The sequence below is a fragment of the Gadus morhua genome, chromosome 3 (genome assembly GCF_902167405.1).
Source record: "Gadus morhua chromosome 3, gadMor3.0, whole genome shotgun sequence".
NCBI lineage: Eukaryota > Metazoa > Chordata > Actinopteri > Gadiformes > Gadidae > Gadus > Gadus morhua.
The window spans coordinates 5,158,600-5,185,976 of record NC_044050.1 but is presented as its reverse complement, the minus strand read 5'-3'; the positions used below and the strand labels follow the sequence as shown (position 1 = coordinate 5,185,976).

The 27,377-nt window shown below is 40.2% G+C and overlaps 1 protein-coding gene across 18 annotated transcripts in view; it reads left to right on the top strand.

The window, feature by feature from the left end:
• The window catches only part of ank2a (ankyrin 2a, neuronal), a 96,208-nt gene that overhangs the window by 58,022 nt on the left and 10,809 nt on the right, over positions 1–27,377 (top strand). For 17 of the 18 annotated variants that reach the window (XM_030351553.1, XM_030351552.1, XM_030351558.1 and 14 more), the window contains 6 exons: positions 398–6,904; positions 7,976–8,053; positions 8,203–8,334; positions 8,457–8,597; positions 8,735–8,945; positions 9,048–9,120. In XM_030351553.1, coding sequence (XP_030207413.1) covers positions 398–6,904; positions 7,976–8,053; positions 8,203–8,334; positions 8,457–8,597; positions 8,735–8,945; positions 9,048–9,120 — 7,142 coding nt within the window. The remainder of the gene's footprint in view (positions 1–397; positions 6,905–7,975; positions 8,054–8,202; positions 8,335–8,456; positions 8,598–8,734; positions 8,946–9,047; positions 9,121–27,377) is intronic. The other variant, XM_030351554.1, reaches the window with a different exon arrangement.

Genomic DNA, 27,377 nt, shown 5'->3' with positions numbered 1-27,377 from the left:
ACCAATCTTGAGATGTTTCCTGTCTGTCATCCTTTCTTCTTGTCTATTTGTTTCACCGCAAGGTTCATGTGTTTTATTCTGGTTCTCGGGATTCTAACTTGTATTTTTAAAGATGTAGTCAAACATAGGAGATAGGTTTTCCTTGCCGATATCCTACCTTTTATGTTACTCCTCTGCTTCGCTTAAGCCCCTCCCTAAACCAACTGCATCTGGAACACTTTGTCACATATTGTCCTTCTCAAGTGACCTTTCAGTCTTCATCTAATGAACTGAACTCTGAACTGAAGATACTTTTTATGCCACTGCTTTGACCACAATTTTCCGATGTCTTTCTTTTTCCTACTTAATTTCTCCCCTGCGTTCTTGCCCTCCTTTGTTACATTTTTTCCAATGAAAGATGATGAAACTGAATCCACTGAGACATTCTCCTTTCAAACAAATCACCCTGTTGACCCAGCTACACTCGCAAGCCCCGATCTCCTTTCAGACGTGTTTGAGATAAAACATGATCTCATTAAGATGTCATCTATATTGACAACACAAGAAATTGACCATCAGACCTCAACCAATAGAGACAGAATAGCGGCAAACAGTCTTGAGAAGATAGTGGTGGGAGAACATTTCAAGAAAAGTGAACAATATAATGAGAAACAGGACAGGAGCAAGGTTGTTCAACATTCTGTAGAAGGTGTGGAGTGGGTGGTAATCTCAGACTCAAGGGTGGATGCATTCATTGAGACAAAACCCTTATCTAAAAGTGTTACAGAAGTCATGGACATGTCAGGCACTACTTCATTCCCGAGCAGCGAAATTGACCAGGGCCGTGAAAAGCTACCTATTGACATTATGTCCTCTAAAGATGACCTCATTCAGGACAGGGTTGAACAAATGGGGCTGAAGTCTGATGGCAAGAGGCGCCCTCCAGATATCAAAAAACCTATCCGTAGGAAACTTAAAGAAAGGGATCAATCGGGATGCAGCAGTTCTGAGGGTGAGATGGAAAGAATGGGCTCTGAGGAGTCTCTGGATGGGGATATAATACTGGTCGAGACTGGCCTGGCACGAAGCGTATCCATGGAGCCTCCGACATCTCCTTTCATTGTTGAAACACCAATAGGATCAATCAAAGAAAGGGTTAAAGCCTTACAGAAAATGGTGCACGAAGAGGAAGAATTAAAAAGTACACAACCATCAGTCCCACATGGAAAACCAATGATTTCCACAGAGAGGATGGAGTCAGACATGCCAGAACTTCCTAAAATCCCAAAATCGCCCAAATCCCCCAGGTCGCAGACAGAAAGATTAGAGGAGACTATGTCTGTTAGAGAATTGATGAAAGCATTCCAGACTGGACAGGATCCTTCAAAGAACAAAACCGGCCTTTTTGAACACAAAGCCATAGCTGTTACAACTAGCTCAACTTTGAATGTCTCAAGAGAGGACTCTGAGGAATCACAAGATACGTCAAGCTTTTCTCATGTGGAGGCAGACACAAATGTGGATGCACATCAAGCGCAGTACAATAATGGATTTGTTAGTCTAAGCAGTGACCATAAGCCATGTGAAGACATGCAGATAAGCCCTGATCGCAGACCCTCAGAAGATTTCAGTGCAGACATAAAGGCTGAGCTGGAGGAAAGTCCAGAGTATCAATTGTTCAAGCAGACAACAAGAGTGATGGATGGTAAAGATCAGCTTGATACACCTGACGTCGGAGTTGAATCGAATGCATTCCAGGAAACTGCACAGAGCACGGATAACCATGTAAGTGATGAGAGTACCAAACATCAAGGGCCATCAGACATTAATGAAAAGAAAGCCTACTATTCAGAGAAAATTGAGGATGACGATATGGAGAAGGAAAAGTCAACAAAATACTCTGTAATAGATACAGTGGAGCCACATCTCCAACAAGTTCATGTAGAAAGGAAAGTATCATACAAGACAGCCACAGCCGCGAAGGATATGTCGGGTCTGTTGTCTGTTCTGAACAGTGATCTGGACCATTACCTAGAGGAAAGACCTGCAGACTACGTGTCAGAAGGGGCAAAAGAAAAAGCAGAACAAACAGGGAGCAGTCCCAAAGATACCACGTCAGTGTCTATGAATTTGGTAGAGGAACCACAATTCAAAGAGACTCGTATTGAAAGAACCATTTTTAATAAACCATCTACACAAGTGAAAGATATGACTGGAATGTTGACCCTTCTAAACTCTGACTTGGAGCAATTTCTAGCAGGCAGGCCAGTAAGTGCTCATCAGCCAGAGCAGGATGTTATCCAGGAGACATTTGATCAGGTTATTCTTATCAAAAAGAATTATCGGGGAGACACCCTAAAATTATCGTGGGAGGAACAAGATGCAACAGATACAAAGACAGGCCTAATACATAACGTTGATTTAGAGGATAGAACTACTTCAGCAGCAGAAATAACAGAAATAGAACAGAGCGGTGACTTAGCGGAGAGTCATGGAAACAGGGTTGTTGACGATGTAGGGGTCGAAGTGTTTAGGTCAGCTTCAGTGGAGCAGATAGCTTTCCAGGAGGTACGCATTGAGAAAAACATCTCCCCTCGCCAATCTCCAACAGAGAAGGACATGTCAGGCATGCTGTCATTGCTCAGTGAGGACTTGGACCAACATGCAAATGAGACACCAGTGGTTGGTAGGCAGCCAGAACTGGATGGTACCCAGGACATATTTGAACAGGTTATTGTTGTCCTAAAGAATCGTCGGGGAGATAACCTTGAATATTCATGTGAGGATAAAGATACAACACAGGAAAAAGCAGTAGTAGATGGTGTTGATTTAGAGGACAAGACTACTTCAGCAACAGTTCAAATAACAGAAATTGTAGAGAGTACTGAAAAGGGTCGTGGAAATAAACCTGATGATGTAGAAGTCGAAGCGTCAGCTTCAGTAGAGGAAATAGCATTCCAGGAGGTACGCATTGAGAAAAACATCTCCAATCTCCAATCTCCTAAACAGAAGGATATGTCAGGCATACTGTCATTGCTCATTGAGGACCTCAACCAACATGTACATGAGACACCATTGGTTGTGAGTCAGCCAGAAGAGGAAAGTACCCAGGAGATACTTGAACAAGTCATCCTCCCTCAAAAGAATCGTCATAGAGGCAACCTAAAATTGTCTTTTGAGAATAATGATGCAACAGAGGAAAATACAGGCCTTGTACATAGAGTTGATTTAGAGGATATAACTACTTCAATCGCAGAAATAACACAGAAAGTAGTGAGTAATGTCCTAGAGGAGGGTCATGAAAACATGGTTTATGATGATGTAGGGGTCAAAGTGTTTGTGTCAGCTTCTGTGGAGCAAATGGCATTCAAGGAAGTAAGCATTGAGAAAAACATCTCCCATCGCCAATCTCCAACAGAGAAGGACATGTCAGGCATGCTGTCATTGCTCAGTGAGGACTTGGACCAACATGCAAATGAGACACCAGTGGTTGGTAGCCAGTCAGAAGAGGATAGTATCCAGGACACATTTGAACAGGTTATTGTTGTCTTAAAGAATCGTGGGGGAGATAAGCTTGAATATTCATGTGAGGATAAGGATACAACACAGGAAAAAGCAATAGTAGATGGTGTTGGTTTAGAGGATAAGACTTCTTCAGCATCAGTTGAAATAACAGAAATTGAAGAGAGTGGTGAAAAGGGTCGTGGAAATACACTTGATGATGTCGAGGTCAAAGCGTTTTCATCGGCCTCTGTGGAGGAAATAGCATTCCAGGAGGTACGCATTCAGAAAAACATCTCCCATTGCCAATCTCCAACAGATAAGGACATGTCAGGCATGCTGTCATTTCTCAGTGAGGACTTGGACCAACAGATATATGAGCGACCAGTGGTTGAGAGGCACCCAGAAGAGGATAGTACCAAGGAGATAATTGAACAAGTCATCCTCCCTCAAAAGAATTATGGTAGAGACACTCTTCAATTATCTTGTCAGGATGAGAATGCAACCGGTGAAAAGATAGAAGTTGTAGACAGTGTTGATTTAGGAGATGTAACTACTTCAGCAACAGTTGAAATGACACAAATAGAAGTAAGTGAAGAGTGTCATGAAATATCCACTGATGATGTAGAGGTCAAAGCATTGCTGTCGGCTTCAGAAGAGGAAATAGCATTCCAGGAAGTACGCATTGAGAAAAATTTCTCCCATGGCAAATCTCCAACAGAAAACGATATGTCAGGCATGCTGTCATTACACAGTGAGGACTTGGATAAAGAGATCAAGGAGGCCCCAGTAATCAAGATGCTACCATCAGAGGAGCTCATCAAAGAAACATTTGAAGAAATAATCCTAGTCCAAAAGGTCCATCATCGGGACATTAAATCATCTGGGGAAGGTGATGATTGCTCAATAACAAATGAGAAAATACAATTAGAAGATAGACTTGAACAAGAAGATGATGCAGTTTCCAAAGAAGACACACAAGGGGATTACAGTGACGCAGAGCCTTCTCCTTACCATCCTGTAACAGATTATTACCAAGAAAATGACCCTGAGCACAAATCCTCAATAGAAAATACTATTATGTCAGAAGACAAGAAAAAACTGAAAGATGAATATTCTTCATCAGAGGTAAATCTTGAAACTACAGCCATCACAATGCTACATTCCAGGGACTTATGTGAAGTCATCAGTGGGCAACAATCATGCTTGACAATAGTTGATAGTGAGGAAGGCCGGGAAGACCCTCAGGAGATACCATGCCATTTGGAAATGCCACCAAGACCTGTAGACCTGCACACTCTAGTCCTGGGTGGCTCAGACAGACGTCCTTCAAACAGAGACTCACTAGAGTCAAGTCCTGTCATGGAGGACAAGTCATCAACAAACTCGCCCGATTCAATAGAGGCGAGCCCCTCGAGAGAATCTCCTTGCCCAGACTCTCTAGAAGGTAGTCCAACTCACCAAAACGACACACAGACAATTTCCGGTAACACAGTGGTCTATGAAGACTATTCCTCCCAACTCAAAGCCTGCTTTGGTTATGAAAAATCTATTGACAAAGACGATAACTGGCAGGAAAATAAACCAATAACCCAACAACTGGAATCCAAAATACATTCGTTGCCGCTAAAGACACTTGATGAAGACAGGACAAGCTCTGATGGCAAAGTCTTGGAACATCTTTCAAAAGACATGGATGAAAACTCCCCTGTTGAAGCTAATGAAGAAGAGGATAATGTCACCAGTAGACAATTTACCCCAGAAGAGGAAATGTTTAAGATGGCATCAAAGATTAAAACCTTTGAGGAAATGGAACTGGAGACCACAATCACAGTTGGTGATAAATCTGCAGAATCTTGCACCTTATTGGAAACTGAATGTGAAAATGTGGTGGAAAATAGAGCTTTGCAAAAAGAATTTGAAGAGAAACAAGAGCAAGTCCCTGAAGAATGTACTACAGAGAGCACACCTGAGGTAGATGAGCATAGTGTTGATCATGATGCAGAGGTTTCCTCAGTAGATGGTTTAAGTTCTACTTGTGTAGCTCGTAATTTAGAAGAGGAAGAGAAGGTACGTACAAATAATATTGAGCTAGTAGCTAAGAAGTCATTTTTGGAAAACCAATCTGACCAGGGGTATGATCAACGTAATATTGTGCCTTGGAGTCAAAGCCAAGGAAGGAAAGAAGATGAAGTACAATATGATGGTGCAGCCATTAATTCACGAGTTGAAGCAGAGGGCAATCATATTTTAAGCCCTGCAGAAGAGAGAAAAAACCCTGACTCACCTGGTTGTACACCACATGAAGATGGAGCCCCTAACCCCTTTCAATTTCAGGAAGGTAAACTCTTTGAGATGACACGGGGGGGTGCTGTAGACATGACAAGTAGAAGCTGTGAAGGAGAGGAATATTCCTTCTTTCACATAGAACATCCTGTTGATGGGGTTTTTTCAGTAATGGCAGAAGATTACTACACTTTCTCTGAAGAAGCACCTGAGTCACAGAGTGCTACTGATAATGTCCCTATTCCAAAATGTAGGACATCCATTACAAACATGGTAGACATTTCAGAGAGTAAACATCTACCTTTAGAAACCATTAATGCATCCATAGATGTTGAATTGGGATCTCAACCTGCTCTGGAAAGTCTAACCGCAGTCCAAAGTGAAGATGCAAACCCAAAATCCTCTCTAGACTACCTGGACTCTACTATAGCGGATCTGCGATCGGCCACCTCCACAGTCACCCGCTCAGTATACTCAGAGCAAAGCCCTGATACCTCAGATTCCTCTGCTGAGGATGAGGATGAGGATGAGGATGAGGAACCGAGCTCTGTCATCGAGATGCCATCTACAACCAATACTAAAGCAGAATCGGACATCCCAGCTAATGAACTAAATAAGGAAGACAGCAAATCCAAAATGCCTGTAAAAGTGCCACTGATGTCGTCTAAGGACTATGGTCAAAGATGCAACGTTGAGAAACTGGCCAATGACAAATGCAGAACTAGGTCTGAGGCTGACAATGGTACAAATAAAGATTACAAAAAAGTAGAAAGATGTAATTCAGATAATAATTATGAAGTGTCCATTCTATCTATTAAAGCTAAGCATGAACCAGAAGAGCACTCCTTTGACCAATCTTTTGAAGACAACAAAGTGCAAATGCTTTCGGCTGGAATGGCCTCTGTTAGTTCTTCAGTGGATATCGAGGATATGAACAGTGTGGATAACAAAAGTCCAGATTCAGTCATCTTCAGATATGATAGCCCTTCCTTGCAGAGCTCAAATCCCGGTGCCAAACCTTTACCCAGTGTACCTTCTGCAACAGAGGATGTTTTTGAATCCAGGCCCGTGTGGGATGATACAGTGGAAACTCAAATGCAGAGAATCGGCGATGATGAATCTCCAGAGTATAAGCAAGGTATAACCAGGTCTTAATGGGCTCCTACTTTATATTTATTTCTTCTGCTTCTTGCCAACAAGGCCTTTTTTTTCTCTTTTTCAAACACAATATCAAACCATATTTTTGTGTTGTGTTTTCTTTATAATTTATTCTGTCGTGTTGTGGCTGTCATTATTTTGTTACATTGTTTTTTTTCCATCCTGTAGCGGATTTCTGGTTTGTGTTTGTGCCAATATGTGTATGTGCAATCTCAAGATTGATACTATTCTAAATTGATTTCAGACATTTTTGCCCACAATGTGCTTCCTCTTCTATATTGAGTATTTGAATGCGCCTTAAATGTTGCTAATATTTGCATTAAAGGCACCCAGTGCAACTTTTGAGGCTTAAAAATAAACATTCAATTTCTAGTCTTTTTTACACGTAGTAAGTTTCAATAACTCCATACCATTACATACCGACATTCAAGCAGCAAAGATGAGACGTCGTTGTGTGGTGAGAACTGATAGAAAATCGATAACAACAACAATGCCGCCATTTTCTTTATTTTTTGTAACCTACAATAAATAAAGCAGGCTTCCAGTCAATGGAAAAATGGCTTCTCCCCACCGGCGATTGTTGTTGTTTACGATTTTCTATCAGTTCTCACCACACAGCGACGTCTCATCTTTGCTCCTTGAATGTCGATATGTAATGGTATGGAGTTATTGAAACTTACTACGTGTAAAAAAGACTAGAAATTGAATGTTTATTTTTCATTGAATGTTTACATAAAGTTGCACTGGGTGCCTTTAATACTGTATATTTACAACCTGCATGAAATTTGCCATGGTTTGATTAACGTGTATGATACTTTGGACATTGAAAAATCACACAATTACAGCATTGCCATTTTACCATTTCACATCATTGAGAATTCATCAAATATTCAGCTAATAACACTGAGGGCAGATTTACCAATTCAAATATTATCCAGAATCTAAATAAATATGAAATGTAAGTTAGATCTTAAAAATTGAAATGCATACACCATTTGTTGGCTTGTGTACTATGATGCAATGTGTAATGTTTGGCTCTGGCACTCCATAGTGGATTGGCAGGATGATGTTGACAGGAAAGAGGAGACCCTAGCAATCATTGCAGATCTTCTTGGGTTCAGCTGGACTGGTAAGCCTTCAACACACACTTGATTTTGATAAAAATAAAAATATATTTGAACTGTATTTTGTAACATACCTGTAAAATATTTACTGCTTAACTATTGTTATCTAGTTAAGCAGTAAAAGAGTAAAAGGTTATTCATTTTAACATTGCAGAACTGGCAAGGGAGCTGGAATTCAATGAGGAAGAGATCCAGTTGGTAAGGACCGAGAATCCTAACTCTCTCCAGGAGCAAAGCCATGCTCTACTGCAGCGCTGGACCCAACGAGAGGGCAAACATGCCACAGGTAAATCAAACTTGGCTCTTGAAATGTTATGTAGTTGCTTTTGATTACTGTTGCACAAATTGTAATTTATGATTCAGTTATTCCATCCATATCTTCATTAGATTACCTTTCTTCTTCCACAGAGGACTGCCTGATTAAGAGGCTGACAAAAATCAATCGTATGGACATTGTCCACCTGATTGAAACCCAGAAGAATAAATCAATTCAAGAGCAAACTTCAAGAACATATGCAGAGATAGAAAGGACACTGGATCACAGTGAAGGTATCAATACCTCTAAATTATAATTCAATCATCAATATAATTCTATATTTTAATTAGTTCTGTCTTTTACGTTGCTATTTTGTGTTGTGAATATTTCCTAATTTTTTTTATGTGAATCTTTTTTTTCCTCATCAAAGTGTCCGTAGCCCTATCCTTAGTACAAGAGGATGTAGACAGCCCCAGAATAGTACGGAGGACGGATTCAGACCACAAACCACCTCCCGCTGTCTCTGAAGAAGACCTATCTGTAGCATCACTACTCGACATCCCTTCCTGGGCGGAGCCTATTGCTCACACACACTCAGAAAGCATGCATTGTGATCTATTGGAGGACCTTGAGATTCCCCAGTAAATATTTCCCTGAAACATTTAGCTCATGTGACACTTATACCACAGCTACATGACCTAATTGCATTTTGTAATGCTTGGCTATCTTTTCTTTTCTATCAGTGAAGTGAACCCCAACCTGTGGACAGAGGATCTATTGAAAAGGGAATCGGCAAATAATGACGACGAAGAGCAAGTAAGTCCACCTTTCCATTCAGATGAGGCCACACTGTGGAGGTTATCATCTCACGTGTATGACCACCAGTACAGAAGAAAGGAGCATCAAGGTTTTCCCACTGTCGCGGTTGATCCCAAAGAGGCCAGAGCATTGCAAGTTGCAGCAGAGAGTCATGTCCAAAATGTGGGCTGCAAATCTTTGGGGCCACGTCCAAACCAAGAGGGTTGTACAACAGACCGGCGGCAGTTGACTCCCTCACTGGGACTAGCGTCACCTCTATCAATGAAAGACATTGGCCCAAGCCTTTATGAATCAGACCAAGCAGAGAAAGCCTTAAATGAGCTTTGGTGTGGTTTGAGAGATACAGTACAACTTGGTTTGTATGTCTCCACCGCCTCTTTTACCTTGACCCCTGAGGTCAAGCCCAAGTTAAATATAACAAATGACAGAGAAACCCTTGATCCAACTCAAAGAAACGTATCTCCAGATGTAGCAGGCATGGAAGATCACATAGTTCCAAAGACCAGCTGTGTACAGAGAGAAAATGTACCCTTCATTGACGAACACGGAGAGGTTTCAAGATTAACCTATAGCCACAAGCCTGGTTATAAAATAGCTACATACCACATGGAAGATAATAAGGCCACTAATATTCAAAGAAACATTTCAACCTATGGTGTGAAAACCAGCGACACTCATCAGATGGTCTCTGACTCAACTGATAGGTGCCCCCCTTCCAACTCATTTAGTCAAAACACTCGCGGTGCAATTGTCAGAGTAAAGGAATCCCATATCATTGAGCCTGAAGCAGTCACCTCCAGCCTTTTCAAACCTGTCCTCCTTCCCCAAAGGAACTTTTCCCCTTTAAAAACAAAGATACTAAAGCAACAAAGGCATAGACTGTCACCTGATGAATGTGTGATATCCGTTGGTGATGACACTCTTATGAGACACAAAATTATTGATTCTCCAGACTTCAAAAGTTTGTTGGATGATAAAAGGTCTCTCTCTTCTAGGTCAGAAGGATTGGATTCAACAGTACACACAAAACAAACTGAATATAAAGAGAAATGTAACTATTTTAGCATATCCCCAAAACCATACGAGACTACGAATGAGTTCAGGTCACTGAACCCTGATTCTCCAGCACTTAAGAATATTCCACCTATAGTTTTACATGTGGAGGCCAAGGTTGAATATAGAGTTGCATCAGCTACACCAGCTTTAGATATAGACTATGAGGAGTTTTGGATGGAAGAATTGTTGCCTAATAGTCCCCAACTAGAGAACCCTAACCCAGACTCAAGTTTAGCCATTCATGTTGATGAACATATCCCACAATACCCACAAATACCACATTTTGTTTCATCAGTGACAACATTTCCAGTATCTTTTTCTGAATATAAATCTTCCCCATTCCCCGAGTCAATCTTTTCAGAAATGGAATTCTCAGATTTATATCAAGATGAATCTTTATGTTCAGGGGTACATTTTATTTTTTCTTGTGAACAAGAATTGTTGAAGAGTGCAGTTGAGTTTGTAGATTCAAAAAGTGAAATTGAAATTGAGTTGCAGATTGATAGATCTTCCTCACCAGAATCTGAAATGTCTCAGTGCAGTTACTCCTTCCTTGAACTCTGGCTTTATGAACCAATCCAATACCAGCTCAGAAGTCAACACTGTGATTTCTTTTTATGGTATTCAGGAGAAAATACGCAATCAAATGTATTAGTAATGCCAGCTTCAGCATATTCTGTAGACCGACAAGAACTAACAGATTCCTTTCCATCACTCATTGAAGTTCCACGGAATGGTTTACTTCAGAATTCATCAACAACATGGTCAGATATTAATACTGTCACATACACACACGCTGTACTAGGCCCTCCTGTTGAAGAATCGGATTATACATGTGAAAAAGAGAAGCCTAGATATACAACATGTGAATCCACTAAACCAGGTGAGAACAAAACGTCATTAATTGAGTCCTGGTTATCTAACTGCATGACATCATCAAGCGAATCACATGAAAATAGATCAATGATAGAAGCTGAAGCTGTCCTCTTGGATAACAATTCTTCAATACTAAATGAACAAAATTCTGATCCAAGAAAAAGGTCCCCTGAATCTGTGACCACAGAAGAGTATGGACTTTTCTGCAAAATTGAAGAGACCAGGGCAAACACTCATGAATCATCCGTTTCAAATGATGATCATGGACCAGCAATAGCTGAAATGTGTAACGTATCCTACCATATAGAGATGTCAGCCAATGGGCCACGAAGCAAAAAAGACGAACAGGAATTTAAAGCAATTGGATTCTTAGAATCAAACATTATCCCACATTCATGGCCATCAGAAAACAAGTTAAGCGTTATTGAAACAACTGGAATTCCGTTGAGAATTCTAGGACCAGACACAAAACCTTTGACGTATGCAGATGTTGTGAGGGGTTTTTCTGAAGCTAAGTCATCAACGGGTTTGCCTGAAAGGAATGGCATGCCCATTTCACCTGAAAAACACAATGAGGACAGCTGTGTATTTTCTGACAATATCTTGGTGCCACTTGAGTGTCAACATTGTGACTATTACTTACGATTCTTTAAAGGGAGACCCTCATCATCTCAGTCCATGGCATCTGACACAGAATTATTTGGCTTTTGTAATGAAGAATTATTTGATGAAAACAGACCTGACTCACCTGACTCATTTACATTTAATTTCAAAGATCAAGAAATAGATGGTCCAATATCAAATATCAAACTTGCCGTATCGACAAAACCTTTGAAGTATGCAGATGTTGTGAGGGGTAATTTGAAAACGAAATCAGAGAATTTCCTTGAAGAGGATGCTACATCACCTTCAGCTGAAATGTACTCATCAGACAATGAGGATACACAGGAATTATTTTGCAACTGGGTCAATGAGTCGAGACCTCACTTCCCTGAATCTTTTGCTTCTTGTGATGAGTTTTCATCCCTTTCTCCTGACTCACCCATTCCCAAATTCGTGCCCCAGTACTGTGAGCATGTTGTTGAGTACTCAGCAAATAGATCAAGTTCGCCAGTATCAGCAGCTTCAGATATTGAATGTAATGATCTTTGTCTTGGATATCTGTTTGAAGAGATACGGCCTGAGTCTCCAATGTCAGTTCTATCTGACTTTAAACTGGAACATGTGTTTGATAGCTGGTCCTTCTCTGCAGAATTAATTTCGTCAGATGTAGATTGTTCCCTTGTTCAGAAGTGGTTAGCCGAGTTGAGACCATCTTCCCCAATATCAGTAACATCTGCTGATCCAAGTTGGGTCTGTTCTGACAATGACTTTGTTCCACTTGATTGCCAACATTGTGACTATTACTTGCGATTCTTTGAAGGGAGACCCTCATCATCTCAGTCCACGGCATCTGACCCAGAATTATTTGGCTTTTGTATCGAAGAGTTGTTTGATGAGATTCGTCCGGATTCACCTGACTCATTTACATTTAATTTCCAAGATCAAGAAATAGATGTTCCAATGTCAAATATCAGACGTGCCGTATTGACAAAACCTTTGACGTATGCAGATGTTGTGAGGTATCATTTGAAAATTAAATCTGAGGATTTCCATGAAGGGGAAATTTGTGAGGCTAGATCACCTTCAGCTGAAATGTACTCATCAGACAATGAGGATACACAGGAATTATTTTGCAACTGGGTCAATGAATTGAGACCTCACTCCCCTGAATCTGTTGCTTCTCATGATGAGTTTTCCTCCCTTTCTCCTGACTCACCCATCCCCCAATTCATGCCCCAGTACTGTGAGTATGTTGTTGAGTACTCAGCAAATAGTTCAAGTTCGCCAGTATCAGCAGCTTCAGATATTGAATGTAATGATCTTTGTCTTGGATATCTGTTTGAAGAGATAAGGCCTGATTCTCCAATGTCAGTTCTATCTGACTTTAAACTGGAACATGTGTGTGATAGCTTGCCCTTCTCTGCAGTATTAATTTCTTCAGACGTAGATTGTTCCCTTGTTCAGAACAGGTTAGCCGAGTTGAGACCATCTTCCCCAGAATCAGTAACATCTGCTGATCCAAGTTGGGTCTGTTCTGACAATACCTTTGTTACACTTGAGTCCCAACATTGTGACTATTACTTGCGATTCTTTGAAAGGAGACCCTCATTGTCTCAGTCAATGGCATCTGACCCAGAATTATTTGGCTTTTGTATCAAAGAGTTGTTTGATGAGATTCGACCAGATTCACCTGACTCAATTACATTTAATTTCAAAGATCAAGAAATAGATGTTCCAATTTCAAATATCAGATGTGCCGTATTGACAAAATATATGACGTATGCAGATGTTGTGAGGTGTAATTTGAAAATTAAATCAGAGGATTTCCATGAAGGGGAAATTTGTGAGGCTAGATCACCTTCAGCTGAAATGTACTCATCAGACAATGAGGATACACAGGAATTATTTTGCAACTGGGTCAATGAGTTGAGACCTCACTCCCCTGAATCTATTGCTTCTTGTGATGAGTTTTCATCCCTTTCTCCTGACTCACCCATTCCCCAATTCATGCCCCAGTACTGTGAGTATGTTGTTGAGTACTCAGCAAATAGATCAAGTTCGCCAGTATCAGCAGCTTCAGATATTGAATGTAATGATCTTTGTCTTGGATATCTGTTTGAAGAGATAAGGCCTGATTCTCCAATGTCAGTTCTATCTGACTTTAAACTGGAACATGTGTTTGATAGCTTGCCCTTCTCTGCAGAATTAATTTCTTCAGATGTAGATTGTTCCCTTGTTCAGAACTGGTTAGCCGAGTTGAGACCATCTTCCCCTGAATCAGTAACATCTGTTGATCTAAGTTGTGTCTGTTCTGACAACACCTTTGTTCCACTTGAGTCTCAAAATTGTGACTATTACTTGCGATTCTTTGAAGGGAGACACTCATCATCTCAGTCCACTGCATCTGACCCAGAATTATTTGGCTTTTTTATCGAAGAGTTGTTTGATGAGATTCGACCAGATTCACCTGACTCATTTACATTTAATTTCAAAGATCAAGAAATAGATGTTCCAATGTCAAATATCAGACGTGCCGTATTGACAAAACCTTTGACGTATGCAGATGTTGTGAGGTGTCATTTGAAAATGAAATCGGAGGATTTCCATGCGAAAGAAATCTGTGAGGCTAGATCACCTTCATCTGAAATGTACTCATCAGACAATGAGGATACACAAGCATTCCTTTGCAATTGGATCAATGAGTTGAGACCCCACTCCCCTGAATCTATTGCTTCTCATGATGAGTTTTCATCCCTTTCTCCTGACTCACCCATTCCCCAATTCATGCCCCAGTACTGTGAGTATGTTGTTGAGTACTCAGCAAATAGATCAAGTTCGGCAGTATCAGCAGCTTCAGATATTGAATGTAATGATCTTTGTCTTGGATATCTGTTTGAAGAGATAAGGCCTGATTCTCCAATGTCAGTTCTATCTGACTTTAAACTGGAACATGTGTTTGATAGCTTGCCCTTCTCTGCAGAATTAATTTCTTCAGATGTAGATTGTTCCCTTGTTCAGAACTGGTTAGCCGAGTTGAGACCATCGTCCCCTGAATCAGTAACATCTGTTGATCTAAGTTGTGTCTGTTCTGACAACACCTTTGTTCCACTTGAGTCTCAAAATTGTGACTATTACTTGCGATTCTTTGAAGGGAGACACTCATCATCTCAGTCCACTGCATCTGACCAAGAATTATTTGGCTTTTTTATCGAAGAGTTGTTTGATGAGATTCGACCAGATTCACCTGACTCATTTCCATTTAATTTCAAAGATCAAGAAATAGATGTTCCAATGTCAAATAGCAGACGTGCCGTATTTACAAAACCTTTGACGTATGCAGATGTTGTGAGGTGTCATTTGAAAATGAAATCAGAGGATTTCCATGCGAAGGAAATCTGTGAGGCTAGATTACCTTCATCTGAAATGTACTCATCAGACAATGAGGATACACAGGAATTCCTTTGCAATTGGGTCAATGAGTTGAGACCTCCCTCGCCTGAAACTATTGCTTCTCCTGATGAGTTTTCATCCCTTTCTCCTGACTCACCCATTCCCCAATTCATGCCCCAGTACTGTGAGTATGTTGTTGAGTACTCAGCAAATAGATCAAGTTCGCCTGTATCAGCAGCTTCAGATATTGAATGTAATGATCTTTGTCTTGGATATCTGTTTGAAGAGATAAGGCCTGATTCTCCAATGTCAGTTCTATCTGACTTTAAACTGGAACATGTGTTTGATAGCTGGCCTTTCTCTGCAGAATTAATCTCTTCAGATGTAGATTGTTCCCTTGTTCAGAACAGGTTAGCCGAGTTGAGACCATCTTCCCCTGAATCAGTAACATCTGCTGATCTAAGTTGTGTCTGTTCTGACAATACCTTTGTTCCACTTGAGTCCCAACATTGTGACTATTACTTGCGATTCTTTGAAAGGAGACCCTCATTGTCTCAGTCCATGGCATCTGACCCAGAATTATTTGGCTTTTTTATCAAAGAGTTGTTTGATGAGATTCGACCAGATTCACCTGACTCCTTTACATTTAATTTCAAAGATCAAGAAATAGATGTATCAATGTCAAATATCAGACGTGCCGTATTGACAAAACCTTTGACGCATGCAGATGTTGTGAGGTGTCATTTGAAAATGAAATCAGAGGATTTCCATGAAGGGGAAATCTGTGAGGCTAGATCACCTTCAGCTGAAATGTACTCATCGGACAATGAGGATACACAGGAATTCCTTTGCAATTGGGTCAATGAGTTGAGACCTCCCTCCCCTGAATCTATTGCTTCTCATGATGAGTTTTCATCCCTTTCTCCTGACTCACCCATTCCCCAATTCATGCCTCAGTACTGTGAGTATGTTGTTGAGTACTCAGCAAATAGATCAAGTTCGCCAGTATCAGCAGCTTCAGATATTGAATGTAATGATCTTTGTCTTGGATATCTGTTTGAAGAGATAAGGCCTGATTCTCCAATGTCAGTTCTATCTGACTTTAAACTGGAACATGTGTGTGATAGCTTGCCCTTCTCTGCAGTATTAATTTCTTCAGACGTAGATTGTTCCCTTGTTCAGAACAGGTTAGCCGAGTTGAGACCATCTTCCCCAGAATCAGTAACATCTGCTGATCCAAGTTGGGTCTGTTCTGACAATACCTTTGTTACACTTGAGTCCCAACATTGTGACTATTACTTGCGATTCTTTGAAAGGAGACCCTCATTGTCTCAGTCAATGGCATCTGACCCAGAATTATTTGGCTTTTGTATCAAAGAGTTGTTTGATGAGATTCGACCAGATTCACCTGACTCAATTACATTTAATTTCAAAGATCAAGAAATAGATGTTCCAATTTCAAATATCAGATGTGCCGTATTGACAAAATATATGACGTATGCAGATGTTGTGAGGTGTAATTTGAAAATTAAATCAGAGGATTTCCATGAAGGGGAAATTTTTGAGGCTAGATCACCTTCAGCTGAAATGTACTCATCAGACAATGAGGATACACAGGAATTATTTTGCAACTGGGTCAATGAGTTGAGACCTCACTCCCCTGAATCTATTGCTTCTTGTGAAGAGTTTTCATCCCTTTCTCCTGACTCACCCATTCCCCAATTCATGCCCCAGTACTGTGAGTATGTTGTTGAGTACTCAGCAAATAGATCAAGTTCGCCAGTATCAGCAGCTTCAGATATTGAATGTAATGATCTTTGTCTTGGATATCTGTTTGAAGAGATAAGGCCTGATTCTCCAATGTCAGTTCTATCTGACTTTAAACTGGAACATGTGTTTGATAGCTTGCCCTTCTCTGCAGAATTAATTTCTTCAGATGTAGATTGTTCCCTTGTTCAGAACTGGTTAGCCGAGTTGAGACCATCTTCCCCTGAATCAGTAACATCTGTTGATCTAAGTTGTGTCTGTTCTGACAACACCTTTGTTCCACTTGAGTCTCAAAATTGTGACTATTACTTGCGATTCTTTGAAGGGAGACACTCATCATCTCAGTCCACTGCATCTGACCCAGAATTATTTGGCTTTTTTATCGAAGAGTTGTTTGATGAGATTCGACCAGATTCACCTGACTCATTTACATTTAATTTCAAAGATCAAGAAATAGATGTTCCAATGTCAAATATCAGACGTGCCGTATTGACAAAACCTTTGACGTATGCAGATGTTGTGAGGTGTCATTTGAAAATGAAATCAGAGGATTTCCATGCGAAGGAAATCTGTGAGGCTAGATCACCTTCATCTGAAATGTACTCATCAGACAATGAGGATACACAAGCATTCCTTTGCAATTGGATCAATGAGTTGAGACCCCACTCCCCTGAATCTATTGCTTCTCATGATGAGTTTTCATCCCTTTCTCCTGACTCACCCATTCCCCAATTCATGCCCCAGTACTGTGAGTATGTTGTTGAGTACTCAGCAAATAGATCAAGTTCGGCAGTATCAGCAGCTTCAGATATTGAATGTAATGATCTTTGTCTTGGATATCTGTTTGAAGAGATAAGGCCTGATTCTCCAATGTCAGTTCTATCTGACTTTAAACTGGAACATGTGTTTGATAGCTTGCCCTTCTCTGCAGAATTAATTTCTTCAGATGTAGATTGTTCCCTTGTTCAGAACTGGTTAGCCGAGTTGAGACCATCGTCCCCTGAATCAGTAACATCTGTTGATCTAAGTTGTGTCTGTTCTGACAACACCTTTGTTCCACTTGAGTCTCAAAATTGTGACTATTACTTGCGATTCTTTGAAGGGAGACACTCATCATCTCAGTCCACTGCATCTGACCAAGAATTATTTGGCTTTTTTATCGAAGAGTTGTTTGATGAGATTCGACCAGATTCACCTGACTCATTTCCATTTAATTTCAAAGATCAAGAAATAGATGTTCCAATGTCAAATAGCAGACGTGCCGTATTTACAAAACCTTTGACGTATGCAGATGTTGTGAGGTGTCATTTGAAAATGAAATCAGAGGATTTCCATGCGAAGGAAATCTGTGAGGCTAGATTACCTTCATCTGAAATGTACTCATCAGACAATGAGGATACACAGGAATTCCTTTGCAATTGGGTCAATGAGTTGAGACCTCCCTCGCCTGAATCTATTGCTTCTCCTGATGAGTTTTCATCCCTTTCTCCTGACTCACCCATTCCCCAATTCATGCCCCAGTACTGTGAGTATGTTGTTGAGTACTCAGCAAATAGATCAAGTTCGCCTGTATCAGCAGCTTCAGATATTGAATGTAATGATCTTTGTCTTGGATATCTGTTTGAAGAGATAAGGCCTGATTCTCCAATGTCAGTTCTATCTGACTTTAAACTGGAAGATGTGTTTGATAGCTGGCCTTTCTCTGCAGAATTAATCTCTTCAGATGTAGATTGTTCCCTTGTTCAGAACAGGTTAGCCGAGTTGAGACCATCTTCCCCTGAATCAGTAACATCTGCTGATCTAAGTTGTGTCTGTACTGACAATACCTTTGTTCCACTTGAGTCCCAACATTGTGACTATTACTTGCGATTCTTTGAAAGGAGACCCTCATTGTCTCAGTCCATGGCATCTGACCCAGAATTATTTGGCTTTTTTATCGAAGAGTTGTTTGATGAGATTCGACCAGATTCACCTGACTCATTTCCATTTAATTTCAAAGATCAAGAAATAGATGTTCCAATGTCAAATAGCAGACGTGCCGTATTTACAAAACCTTTGACGTATGCAGATGTTGTGAGGTGTCATTTGAAAATGAAATCAGAGGATTTCCATGCGAAGGAAATCTGTGAGGCTAGATTACCTTCATCTGAAATGTACTCATCAGACAATGAGGATACACAGGAATTCCTTTGCAATTGGGTCAATGAGTTGAGACCTCCCTCGCCTGAATCTATTGCTTCTCCTGATGAGTTTTCATCCCTTTCTCCTGACTCACCCATTCCCCAATTCATGCCCCAGTACTGTGAGTATGTTGTTGAGTACTCAGCAAATAGATCAAGTTCGCCTGTATCAGCAGCTTCAGATATTGAATGTAATGATCTTTGTCTTGGATATCTGTTTGAAGAGATAAGGCCTGATTCTCCAATGTCAGTTCTATCTGACTTTAAACTGGAACATGTGTTTGATAGCTGGCCTTTCTCTGCAGAATTAATCTCTTCAGATGTAGATTGTTCCCTTGTTCAGAACAGGTTAGCCGAGTTGAGACCATCTTCCCCTGAATCAGTAACATCTGCTGATCTAAGTTGTGTCTGTTCTGACAATACCTTTGTTCCACTTGAGTCCCAACATTGTGACTATTACTTGCGATTCTTTGAAAGGAGACCCTCATTGTCTCAGTCCATGGCATCTGACCCAGAATTATTTGGCTTTTTTATCAAAGAGTTGTTTGATGAGATTCGACCAGATTCACCTGACTCCTTTACATTTAATTTCAAAGATCAAGAAATAGATGTTTCAATGTCAAATATCAGACGTGCCGTATTGACAAAACCTTTGACGCATGCAGATGTTGTGAGGTGTCATTTGAAAATGAAATCAGAGGATTTCCATGAAGGGGAAATCTGTGAGGCTAGATCACCTTCAGCTGAAATGTACTCATCGGACAATGAGGATACACAGGAATTCCTTTGCAATTGGGTCAATGAGTTGAGACCTCCCTCCCCTGAATCTATTGCTTCTCATGATGAGTTTTCATCCCTTTCTCCTGACTCACCCATTCCCCAATTCATGCCTCAGTACTGTGAGTATGTTGTTGAGTACTCAGCAAATAGATCAAGTTCGCCAGTATCAGCAGCTTCAGATATTGAATGTAATGATCTTTGTCTTGGATATCTGTTTGAAGAGATAAGGCCTGATTCACCAATGTCAGTTCTATCTGACTTTAAACTGGAACATGTGTTTGATAGCTTGCCCTTCTCTGCAGTATTAATTTCTTCAGACGTAGATTGTTCCCTTGTTCAGAACTGGTTAGCCGAGTTGAGACCATCTTCCCCAGAATCAGTAACATCTGCTGATCCAAGTTGGGTCTGTTCTGACAATACCTTTGTTACACTTGAGTCCCAACATTGTGACTATTACTTGCGATTCTTTGAAGGGAGACCCTCATCATCTCAGTCAATGGCATCTGACCCAGAATTATTTGGCTTTTGTATCAAAGAGTTGTTTGATGAGATTCGACCAGATTCACCTGACTCAATTACATTTAATTTCAAAGATCAAGAAATAGATGTTCCAATTTCAAATATCAGATGTGCCGTATTGACAAAATATATGACGTATGCAGATGTTGTGAGGTGTAATTTGAAAATGAAATCAGAGGATTTCCATGAAGGGGAAATCTGTGAGGCTAGATCACCTTCAGCTGAAATGTACTCATCAGACAATGAGGATACACAGGAATTCCTTTGCAATTGGGTCAATGAGTTGAGACCTCCCTCGCCTGAATCTATTGCTTCTCCTGATGAGTTTTCATCCCTTTCTCCTGACTCACCCATTCCCCAATTCATGCCACAGTACTGTGAGTATGTTGTTGAGTACTCAGCAAATAGATCAAGTTCGCCTGTATCAGCAGCTTCAGATATTGAATGTAATGATCTTTGTCTTGGATATCTGTTTGAAGAGATAAGGCCTGATTCTCCAATGTCAGTTCTATCTGACTTTAAACTGGAACATGTGTTTGATAGCTGGCCTTTCCCTGCAGAATTAATCTCTTCAGATGTAGATTGTTCCCTTGTTCAGAACAGGTTAGCCGAGTTGAGACCATCTTCCCCTGAATCAGTGACATCTGCTGATCTAAGTTGTGTCTGTTCTGACAATACCTTTGTTCCACTTGAGTCCCAACATTGTGACTATTACTTGCGATTCTTTGAAAGGAGACCCTCATTGTCTCAGTCCATGGCATCTGACCCAGAATTATTTGGCCTTTTTATCAAAGAGTTGTTTGATGAGATTCGACCAGATTCACCTGACTCCTTTACATTTAATTTCAAAGATCAAGAGATAGATGTTTCAATGTCAAATATCAGACGTGCCGTATTGACAAAACCTTTGACGTATGCAGATGTTGTGAGGTGTCATTTGAAAATGAAATCAGAGGATTTCCATGAAGGGGAAATCTGTGAGGCTAGATCACCTTCAGCTGAAATGTACTCATCGGACAATGAGGATACACAGGAATTCCTTTGCAATTGGGTCAATGAGTTGAGACCACCCTCCCCTGAATCTATTGCTTCTCATGATGAGTTTTCATCCCTTTCTCCTGACTCACCCATTCCCCAATTCATGCCTCAGTACTGTGAGTATGTTGTTGAGTACTCAGCAAATAGATCAAGTTCGCCAGTATCAGCAGCTTCAGATATTGAATGTAATGATCTTTGTCTTGGATATCTGTTTGAAGAGATAAGGCCTGATTCACCAATGTCAGTTCTATCTGACTTTAAACTGGAACATGTGTTTGATAGCTTGCCCTTCTCTGCAGTATTAATTTCTTCAGACGTAGATTGTTCCCTTGTTCAGAACAGGTTAGCCGAGTTGAGACCATCTTCCCCAGAATCAGTAACATCTGCTGATCCAAGTTGGGTCTGTTCTGACAATACCTTTGTTACACTTGAGTCCCAACATTGTGACTATTACTTGCGATTCTTTGAAGGGAGACCCTCATCATCTCAGTCAATGGCATCTGACCCAGAATTATTTGGCTTTTGTATCAAAGAGTTGTTTGATGAGATTCGACCAGATTCCCCTGACTCAATTACATTTAATTTCAAAGATCAAGAAATAGATGTTCCAATTTCAAATATCAGATGTGCCGTATTGACAAAATATATGACGTATGCAGATGTTGTGAGGTGTAATTTGAAAATAAAATCAGAGGATTTCCATGAAGGGGAAATTTGTGAGGCTAGATCACCTTCAGCTGAAATGTACTCATCAGACAATGAGGATACACAAGCATTCCTTTGCAATTGGATCAATGAGTTGAGACCCCACTCCCCTGAATCTATTGCTTCTCATGATGAGTTTTCATCCCTTTCTCCTGACTCACCCATTCCCCAATTCATGCCCCAGTACTGTGAGTATGTTGTTGAGTACTCAGCAAATAGATCAAGTTCGGCAGTATCAGCAGCTTCAGATATTGAATGTAATGATCTTTGTCTTGGATATCTGTTTGAAGAGATAAGGCCTGATTCTCCAATGTCAGTTCTATCTGACTTTAAACTGGAACATGTGTTTGATAGCTTGCCCTTCTCTGCAGAATTAATTTCTTCAGATGTAGATTGTTCCCTTGTTCAGAACTGGTTAGCCGAGTTGAGACCATCGTCCCCTGAATCAGTAACATCTGTTGATCTAAGTTGTGTCTGTTCTGACAACACCTTTGTTCCACTTGAGTCTCAAAATTGTGACTATTACTTGCGATTCTTTGAAGGGAGACACTCATCATCTCAGTCCACTGCATCTGACCAAGAATTATTTGGCTTTTTTATCGAAGAGTTGTTTGATGAGATTCGACCAGATTCACCTGACTCATTTCCATTTAATTTCAAAGATCAAGAAATAGATGTTCCAATGTCAAATAGCAGACGTGCCGTATTTACAAAACCTTTGACGTATGCAGATGTTGTGAGGTGTCATTTGAAAATGAAATCAGAGGATTTCCATGCGAAGGAAATCTGTGAGGCTAGATTACCTTCATCTGAAATGTACTCATCAGACAATGAGGATACACAGGAATTCCTTTGCAATTGGGTCAATGAGTTGAGACCTCCCTCGCCTGAATCTATTGCTTCTCCTGATGAGTTTTCATCCCTTTCTCCTGACTCACCCATTCCCCAATTCATGCCCCAGTACTGTGAGTATGTTGTTGAGTACTCAGCAAATAGATCAAGTTCGGCAGTATCAGCAGCTTCAGATATTGAATGTAATGATCTTAGTCTTGGATATCTGTTTGAAGCGATAAGGCCTGATTCTCCAATGTCAGTTCTATCTGACTTTAAACTGGAACATGTGTTTGATAGCTGGCCTTTCTCTGCAGAATTAATCTCTTCAGATGTAGATTGTTCCCTTGTTCAGAACAGGTTAGCCGAGTTGAGACCATCTTCCCCTGAATCAGTAACATCTGCTGATCTAAGTTGTGTCTGTTCTGACAATACCTTTGTTCCACTTGAGTCCCAACATTGTGACTATTACTTGCGATTCTTTGAAAGGAGACCCTCATTGTCTCAGTCCATGGCATCTGACCCAGAATTATTTGGCTTTTGTATCAAAGAGTTGTTTGATGAGATTCGACCAGATTCACCTGACTCCTTTACATTAAATTTCAAAGATCAAGAAATAAATGCTTCAATGTCAAATATCAGACGTTCCGTATTGACAAAACCTTTGACGTATGCAGATGTTGTGAGGTGTCATTTGAAAATGAAATCAGAGGATTTCCATGAAGGGGAAATCTGTGAGGCTAGATCACCTTCAGCTGAAATGTACTCATCAGACAATGAGGATACACAGGAATTCCTTTGCAATTGGGTCAATGAGTTGAGACCTCCCTCGCCTGAATCTATTGCTTCTCCTGATGAGTTTTCATCCCTTTCTCCTGACTCACCCATTCCCCAATTCATGCCCCAGTACTGTGAGTATGTTGTTGAGTACTCAGCAAATAGATCAAGTTCGCCTGTATCAGCAGCTTCAGATATTGAATGTAATGATCTTTGTCTTGGATATCTGTTTGAAGAGATAAGGCCTGATTCTCCAATGTCAGTTCTATCTGACTTTAAACTGGAACATGTGATTGATAGCTGGCCTTTCTCTGCAGAATTAATCTCTTCAGATGTAGATTGTTCCCTTGTTCAGAACAGGTTAGCCGAGTTGAGACCATCTTCCCCTGAATCAGTAACATCTGCTGATCTAAGTTGTGTCTGTTCTGACAATACCTTTGTTCCACTTGAGTCCCAACATTGTGACTATTACTTGCGATTCTTTGAAAGGAGACCCTCATTGTCTCAGTCCATGGCATCTGGCCCAGAATTATTTGGCTTTTTTATCAAAGAGTTGTTTGATGAGATTCGACCAGATTCACCTGACTCCTTTACATTTAATTTCAAAGATCAAGAAATAGATGTTTCAATGTCAAATATCAGACGTGCCGTATTGACAAAACCTTTGACGTATGCAGATGTTGTGAGGTGTCATTTGAAAATGAAATCAGAGGATTTCCATGAAGGGGAAATCTGTGAGGCTAGATCACCTTCAGCTGAAATGTACTCATCGGACAATGAGGATACACAGGAATTCCTTTGCAATTGGGTCAATGAGTTGAGACCTCCCTCCCCTGAATCTATTGCTTCTCATGATGAGTTTTCATCCCTTTCTCCTGACTCACCCATTCCCCAATTCATGCCTCAGTACTGTGAGTATGTTGTTGAGTACTCAGCAAATAGATCAAGTTCGCCAGTATCAGCAGCTTCAGATATTGAATGTAATGATCTTTGTCTTGGATATCTGTTTGAAGAGATAAGGCCTGATTCTCCAATGTCAGTTCTATCTGACTTTAAACTGGAACATGTGTTTGATAGCTGGCCCTTCTCTGCAGAATTAATTTCTTCAGATGTAGCTTGTTCCCTTGTTCAGAACAGGTTAGCCGAGTTGAGACCATCTTCCCCTGAATCAGTATCATCTGCTGATCTAAGTTGTGTCTGTTCTGACAATACCTTTGTTCCACTTGAGTCTCAACATTGTGACTATTACTTGCGATACTTTGAAGGGAGACCCTCATCATCTCAGTCCTTGGCATCTGACCCAGAATTATTTGGCTTTTGTATCGAAGAGTTGTTTGATGAGATTCGACCAGATTCACCTGACTCATTTACATTTAATTTGAAAGATCAAGAAATAGGTGTTCCAATGTCAAATATCAGACTTGCCGTATTGACAAAACCTTTGAAGTATGCAGATGTTGTGAGGTGTCATTTGAAAATGAAATCAGAGTATTTCCATGAAGAGGAAATCTGTGAGGCTAGATCACCTTCAGCTGAAATGTACTCAACAGACAATGACGGTAAACAGGAATTCCTTTGCAATTGGGTCAATGAGTTGAGACCTCACTCCCCTGAATCTATTGCTTCTCATGATGAGTTTTCATCCCTTTCTCCTGACTCACTTATTCCCCAATTCATGCCCCAGTACTGTGAGTATGTTGTTGAGTACTCAGCAAATAGATCAAGATCGCCAGTATCAGCAGCTTCAGATATTGAATGTAATGATCTTTGTCTTGGATATCTATTTGAAGATATAAGGCCTGATTCTCCAATGTCAATTCTATCTGACTTTAAACAGGAACATCGTACAAATCAAACCAACTCCATCTGTAATCCTCAAAGACACACATTTGGTTATCCTAATGAGCCTGATCCTAAGGTGTCTTTAGAAAGAAGTTGTGCACATGTAGTTTTAGACACATGTGATACAATCCCATTGACTCCTCAATATAATTTATTTTACAATACAGTCCCTTGCAAATTGATGTGCCATACGTATGATCCTGTATACAAAGGAGGACATCTAAATACACACCACTTGTGCAATCAGAAATTGTGTGAAAACAGAGAAGGTCTGGCTTGGGGTTACCATTTCAAGCCACAGTCTACGGTTTTGACTGAAATTATATCGGATCAGTCTTTATCCTTTGAGGGATCATTTTCAAAGCAAAGCAATGAGTATGTCTCTGATTTCAACACGGATTCTCAGTCGCCTACGTCTTGTTCAGCTTACCTAAAAGAGCCCCTTGACCTTAGAAAAGAGCCAAACTCACCACACCCATATGTACTAGAACACAACCATGAACCATGTCAAGAACCCATGCCGGAAAAAAACTGGATACCGTGGGATGTGAATCAACAAGAACATGCAGACATCGAAAAATGTAGCACTGCATTTAAAAAGGTAGAGCCCTCTGGGGGAAAGGAGAATAGATTCGAAATTAAATCTCTGTCTGGAGGGCCTTCATTATCAGAGAATGAGTACACACAATCTTTCCTGCAGTACTGTCTGTCTGAAATAAACCTGCCATCCTCCGAAGGTACTGCAAGTGTGCTAGATAATTCAGCTAAACCTCTGTCTCCTGAGCCCTTTTCCAATAGAAGTCTACCCAACTTGTCGACCAACAAACTTGCCTTTCATCCTGTATCCAATAGATTTATAGCACATGTTAATGACTCTCTTTATAAGGGAAAATGTCTGTGTCATAAAAGTGGAGACTTTGAAAACATCATGGATAAACCATCTGACATGATGTAATACAGCGGCACAACAGTATGAATCACAGCCATCGAATAAATCATTCATTCAGTCATTTATATCTCCCTCTTAAAGTTGAGTGCAATTCAATGTCAGAATACTTGCTTCAAATTGATAGTCAACAAACAACTCAATGCTGTTTATTATTAGTGTTCCCTCAATAGGTTGGCCAACTGTCCCTGATTGGTTCTAAGGCTTCATGAATCAAACCCATTCTACAGAGCAGACCTAAAATTGAATCCAGAATTTCTCTTTTTTTCTCCAAAGATAGACAATCCTATACACCTGAGCTGTATGTGCCGAATATCAAAGCCCAGATTAATCCTCTATCATGTTTTTTTTGCCATTGTTAGGGCTTGTGCCAGTGTACTTCTAGGTACAAATAGATTTATTTTTGTATGTACATGCTATGTGTGAAATATATGTAATTATTTATGATTGTTGGAATAATTTAGTATGTGTTGGAATATGTTAACTGCACATAGGCAACTTGATTTCTGAATTCCCGAGAAATTTTGAGAATTTTCTCGTCAAAATACCTTTTTGGGTCCTCATCGAGTAGTGAACAGCTGAACCTTGAAATAGCATCTTGGTTCCCTGAATTACTAGGATTAGACTTTCACATGAACGTGGCAAGGATGGCAATGACACAAATCAAGCAGTTTACTAAATTCAACAACACAGTTCCCTTTTTACAATGAGTATAATAAGATTATCTTCACTTTTAGCAATATTATAATACTTTTGTTTGTATATAGGCCTTCTATCTTGATACTTGATGCACAATCCATATTTTCATGCTTAATTATACTATCAGTTCATTATTTTGGTTGTAAACTATGTTAAAAATAACAACATGTATTTTGAATATGTACAGTATATTTAAGCCTGAAATCAGCCTAAATTTGAAAAAATACATTATCAAAAACATTTAG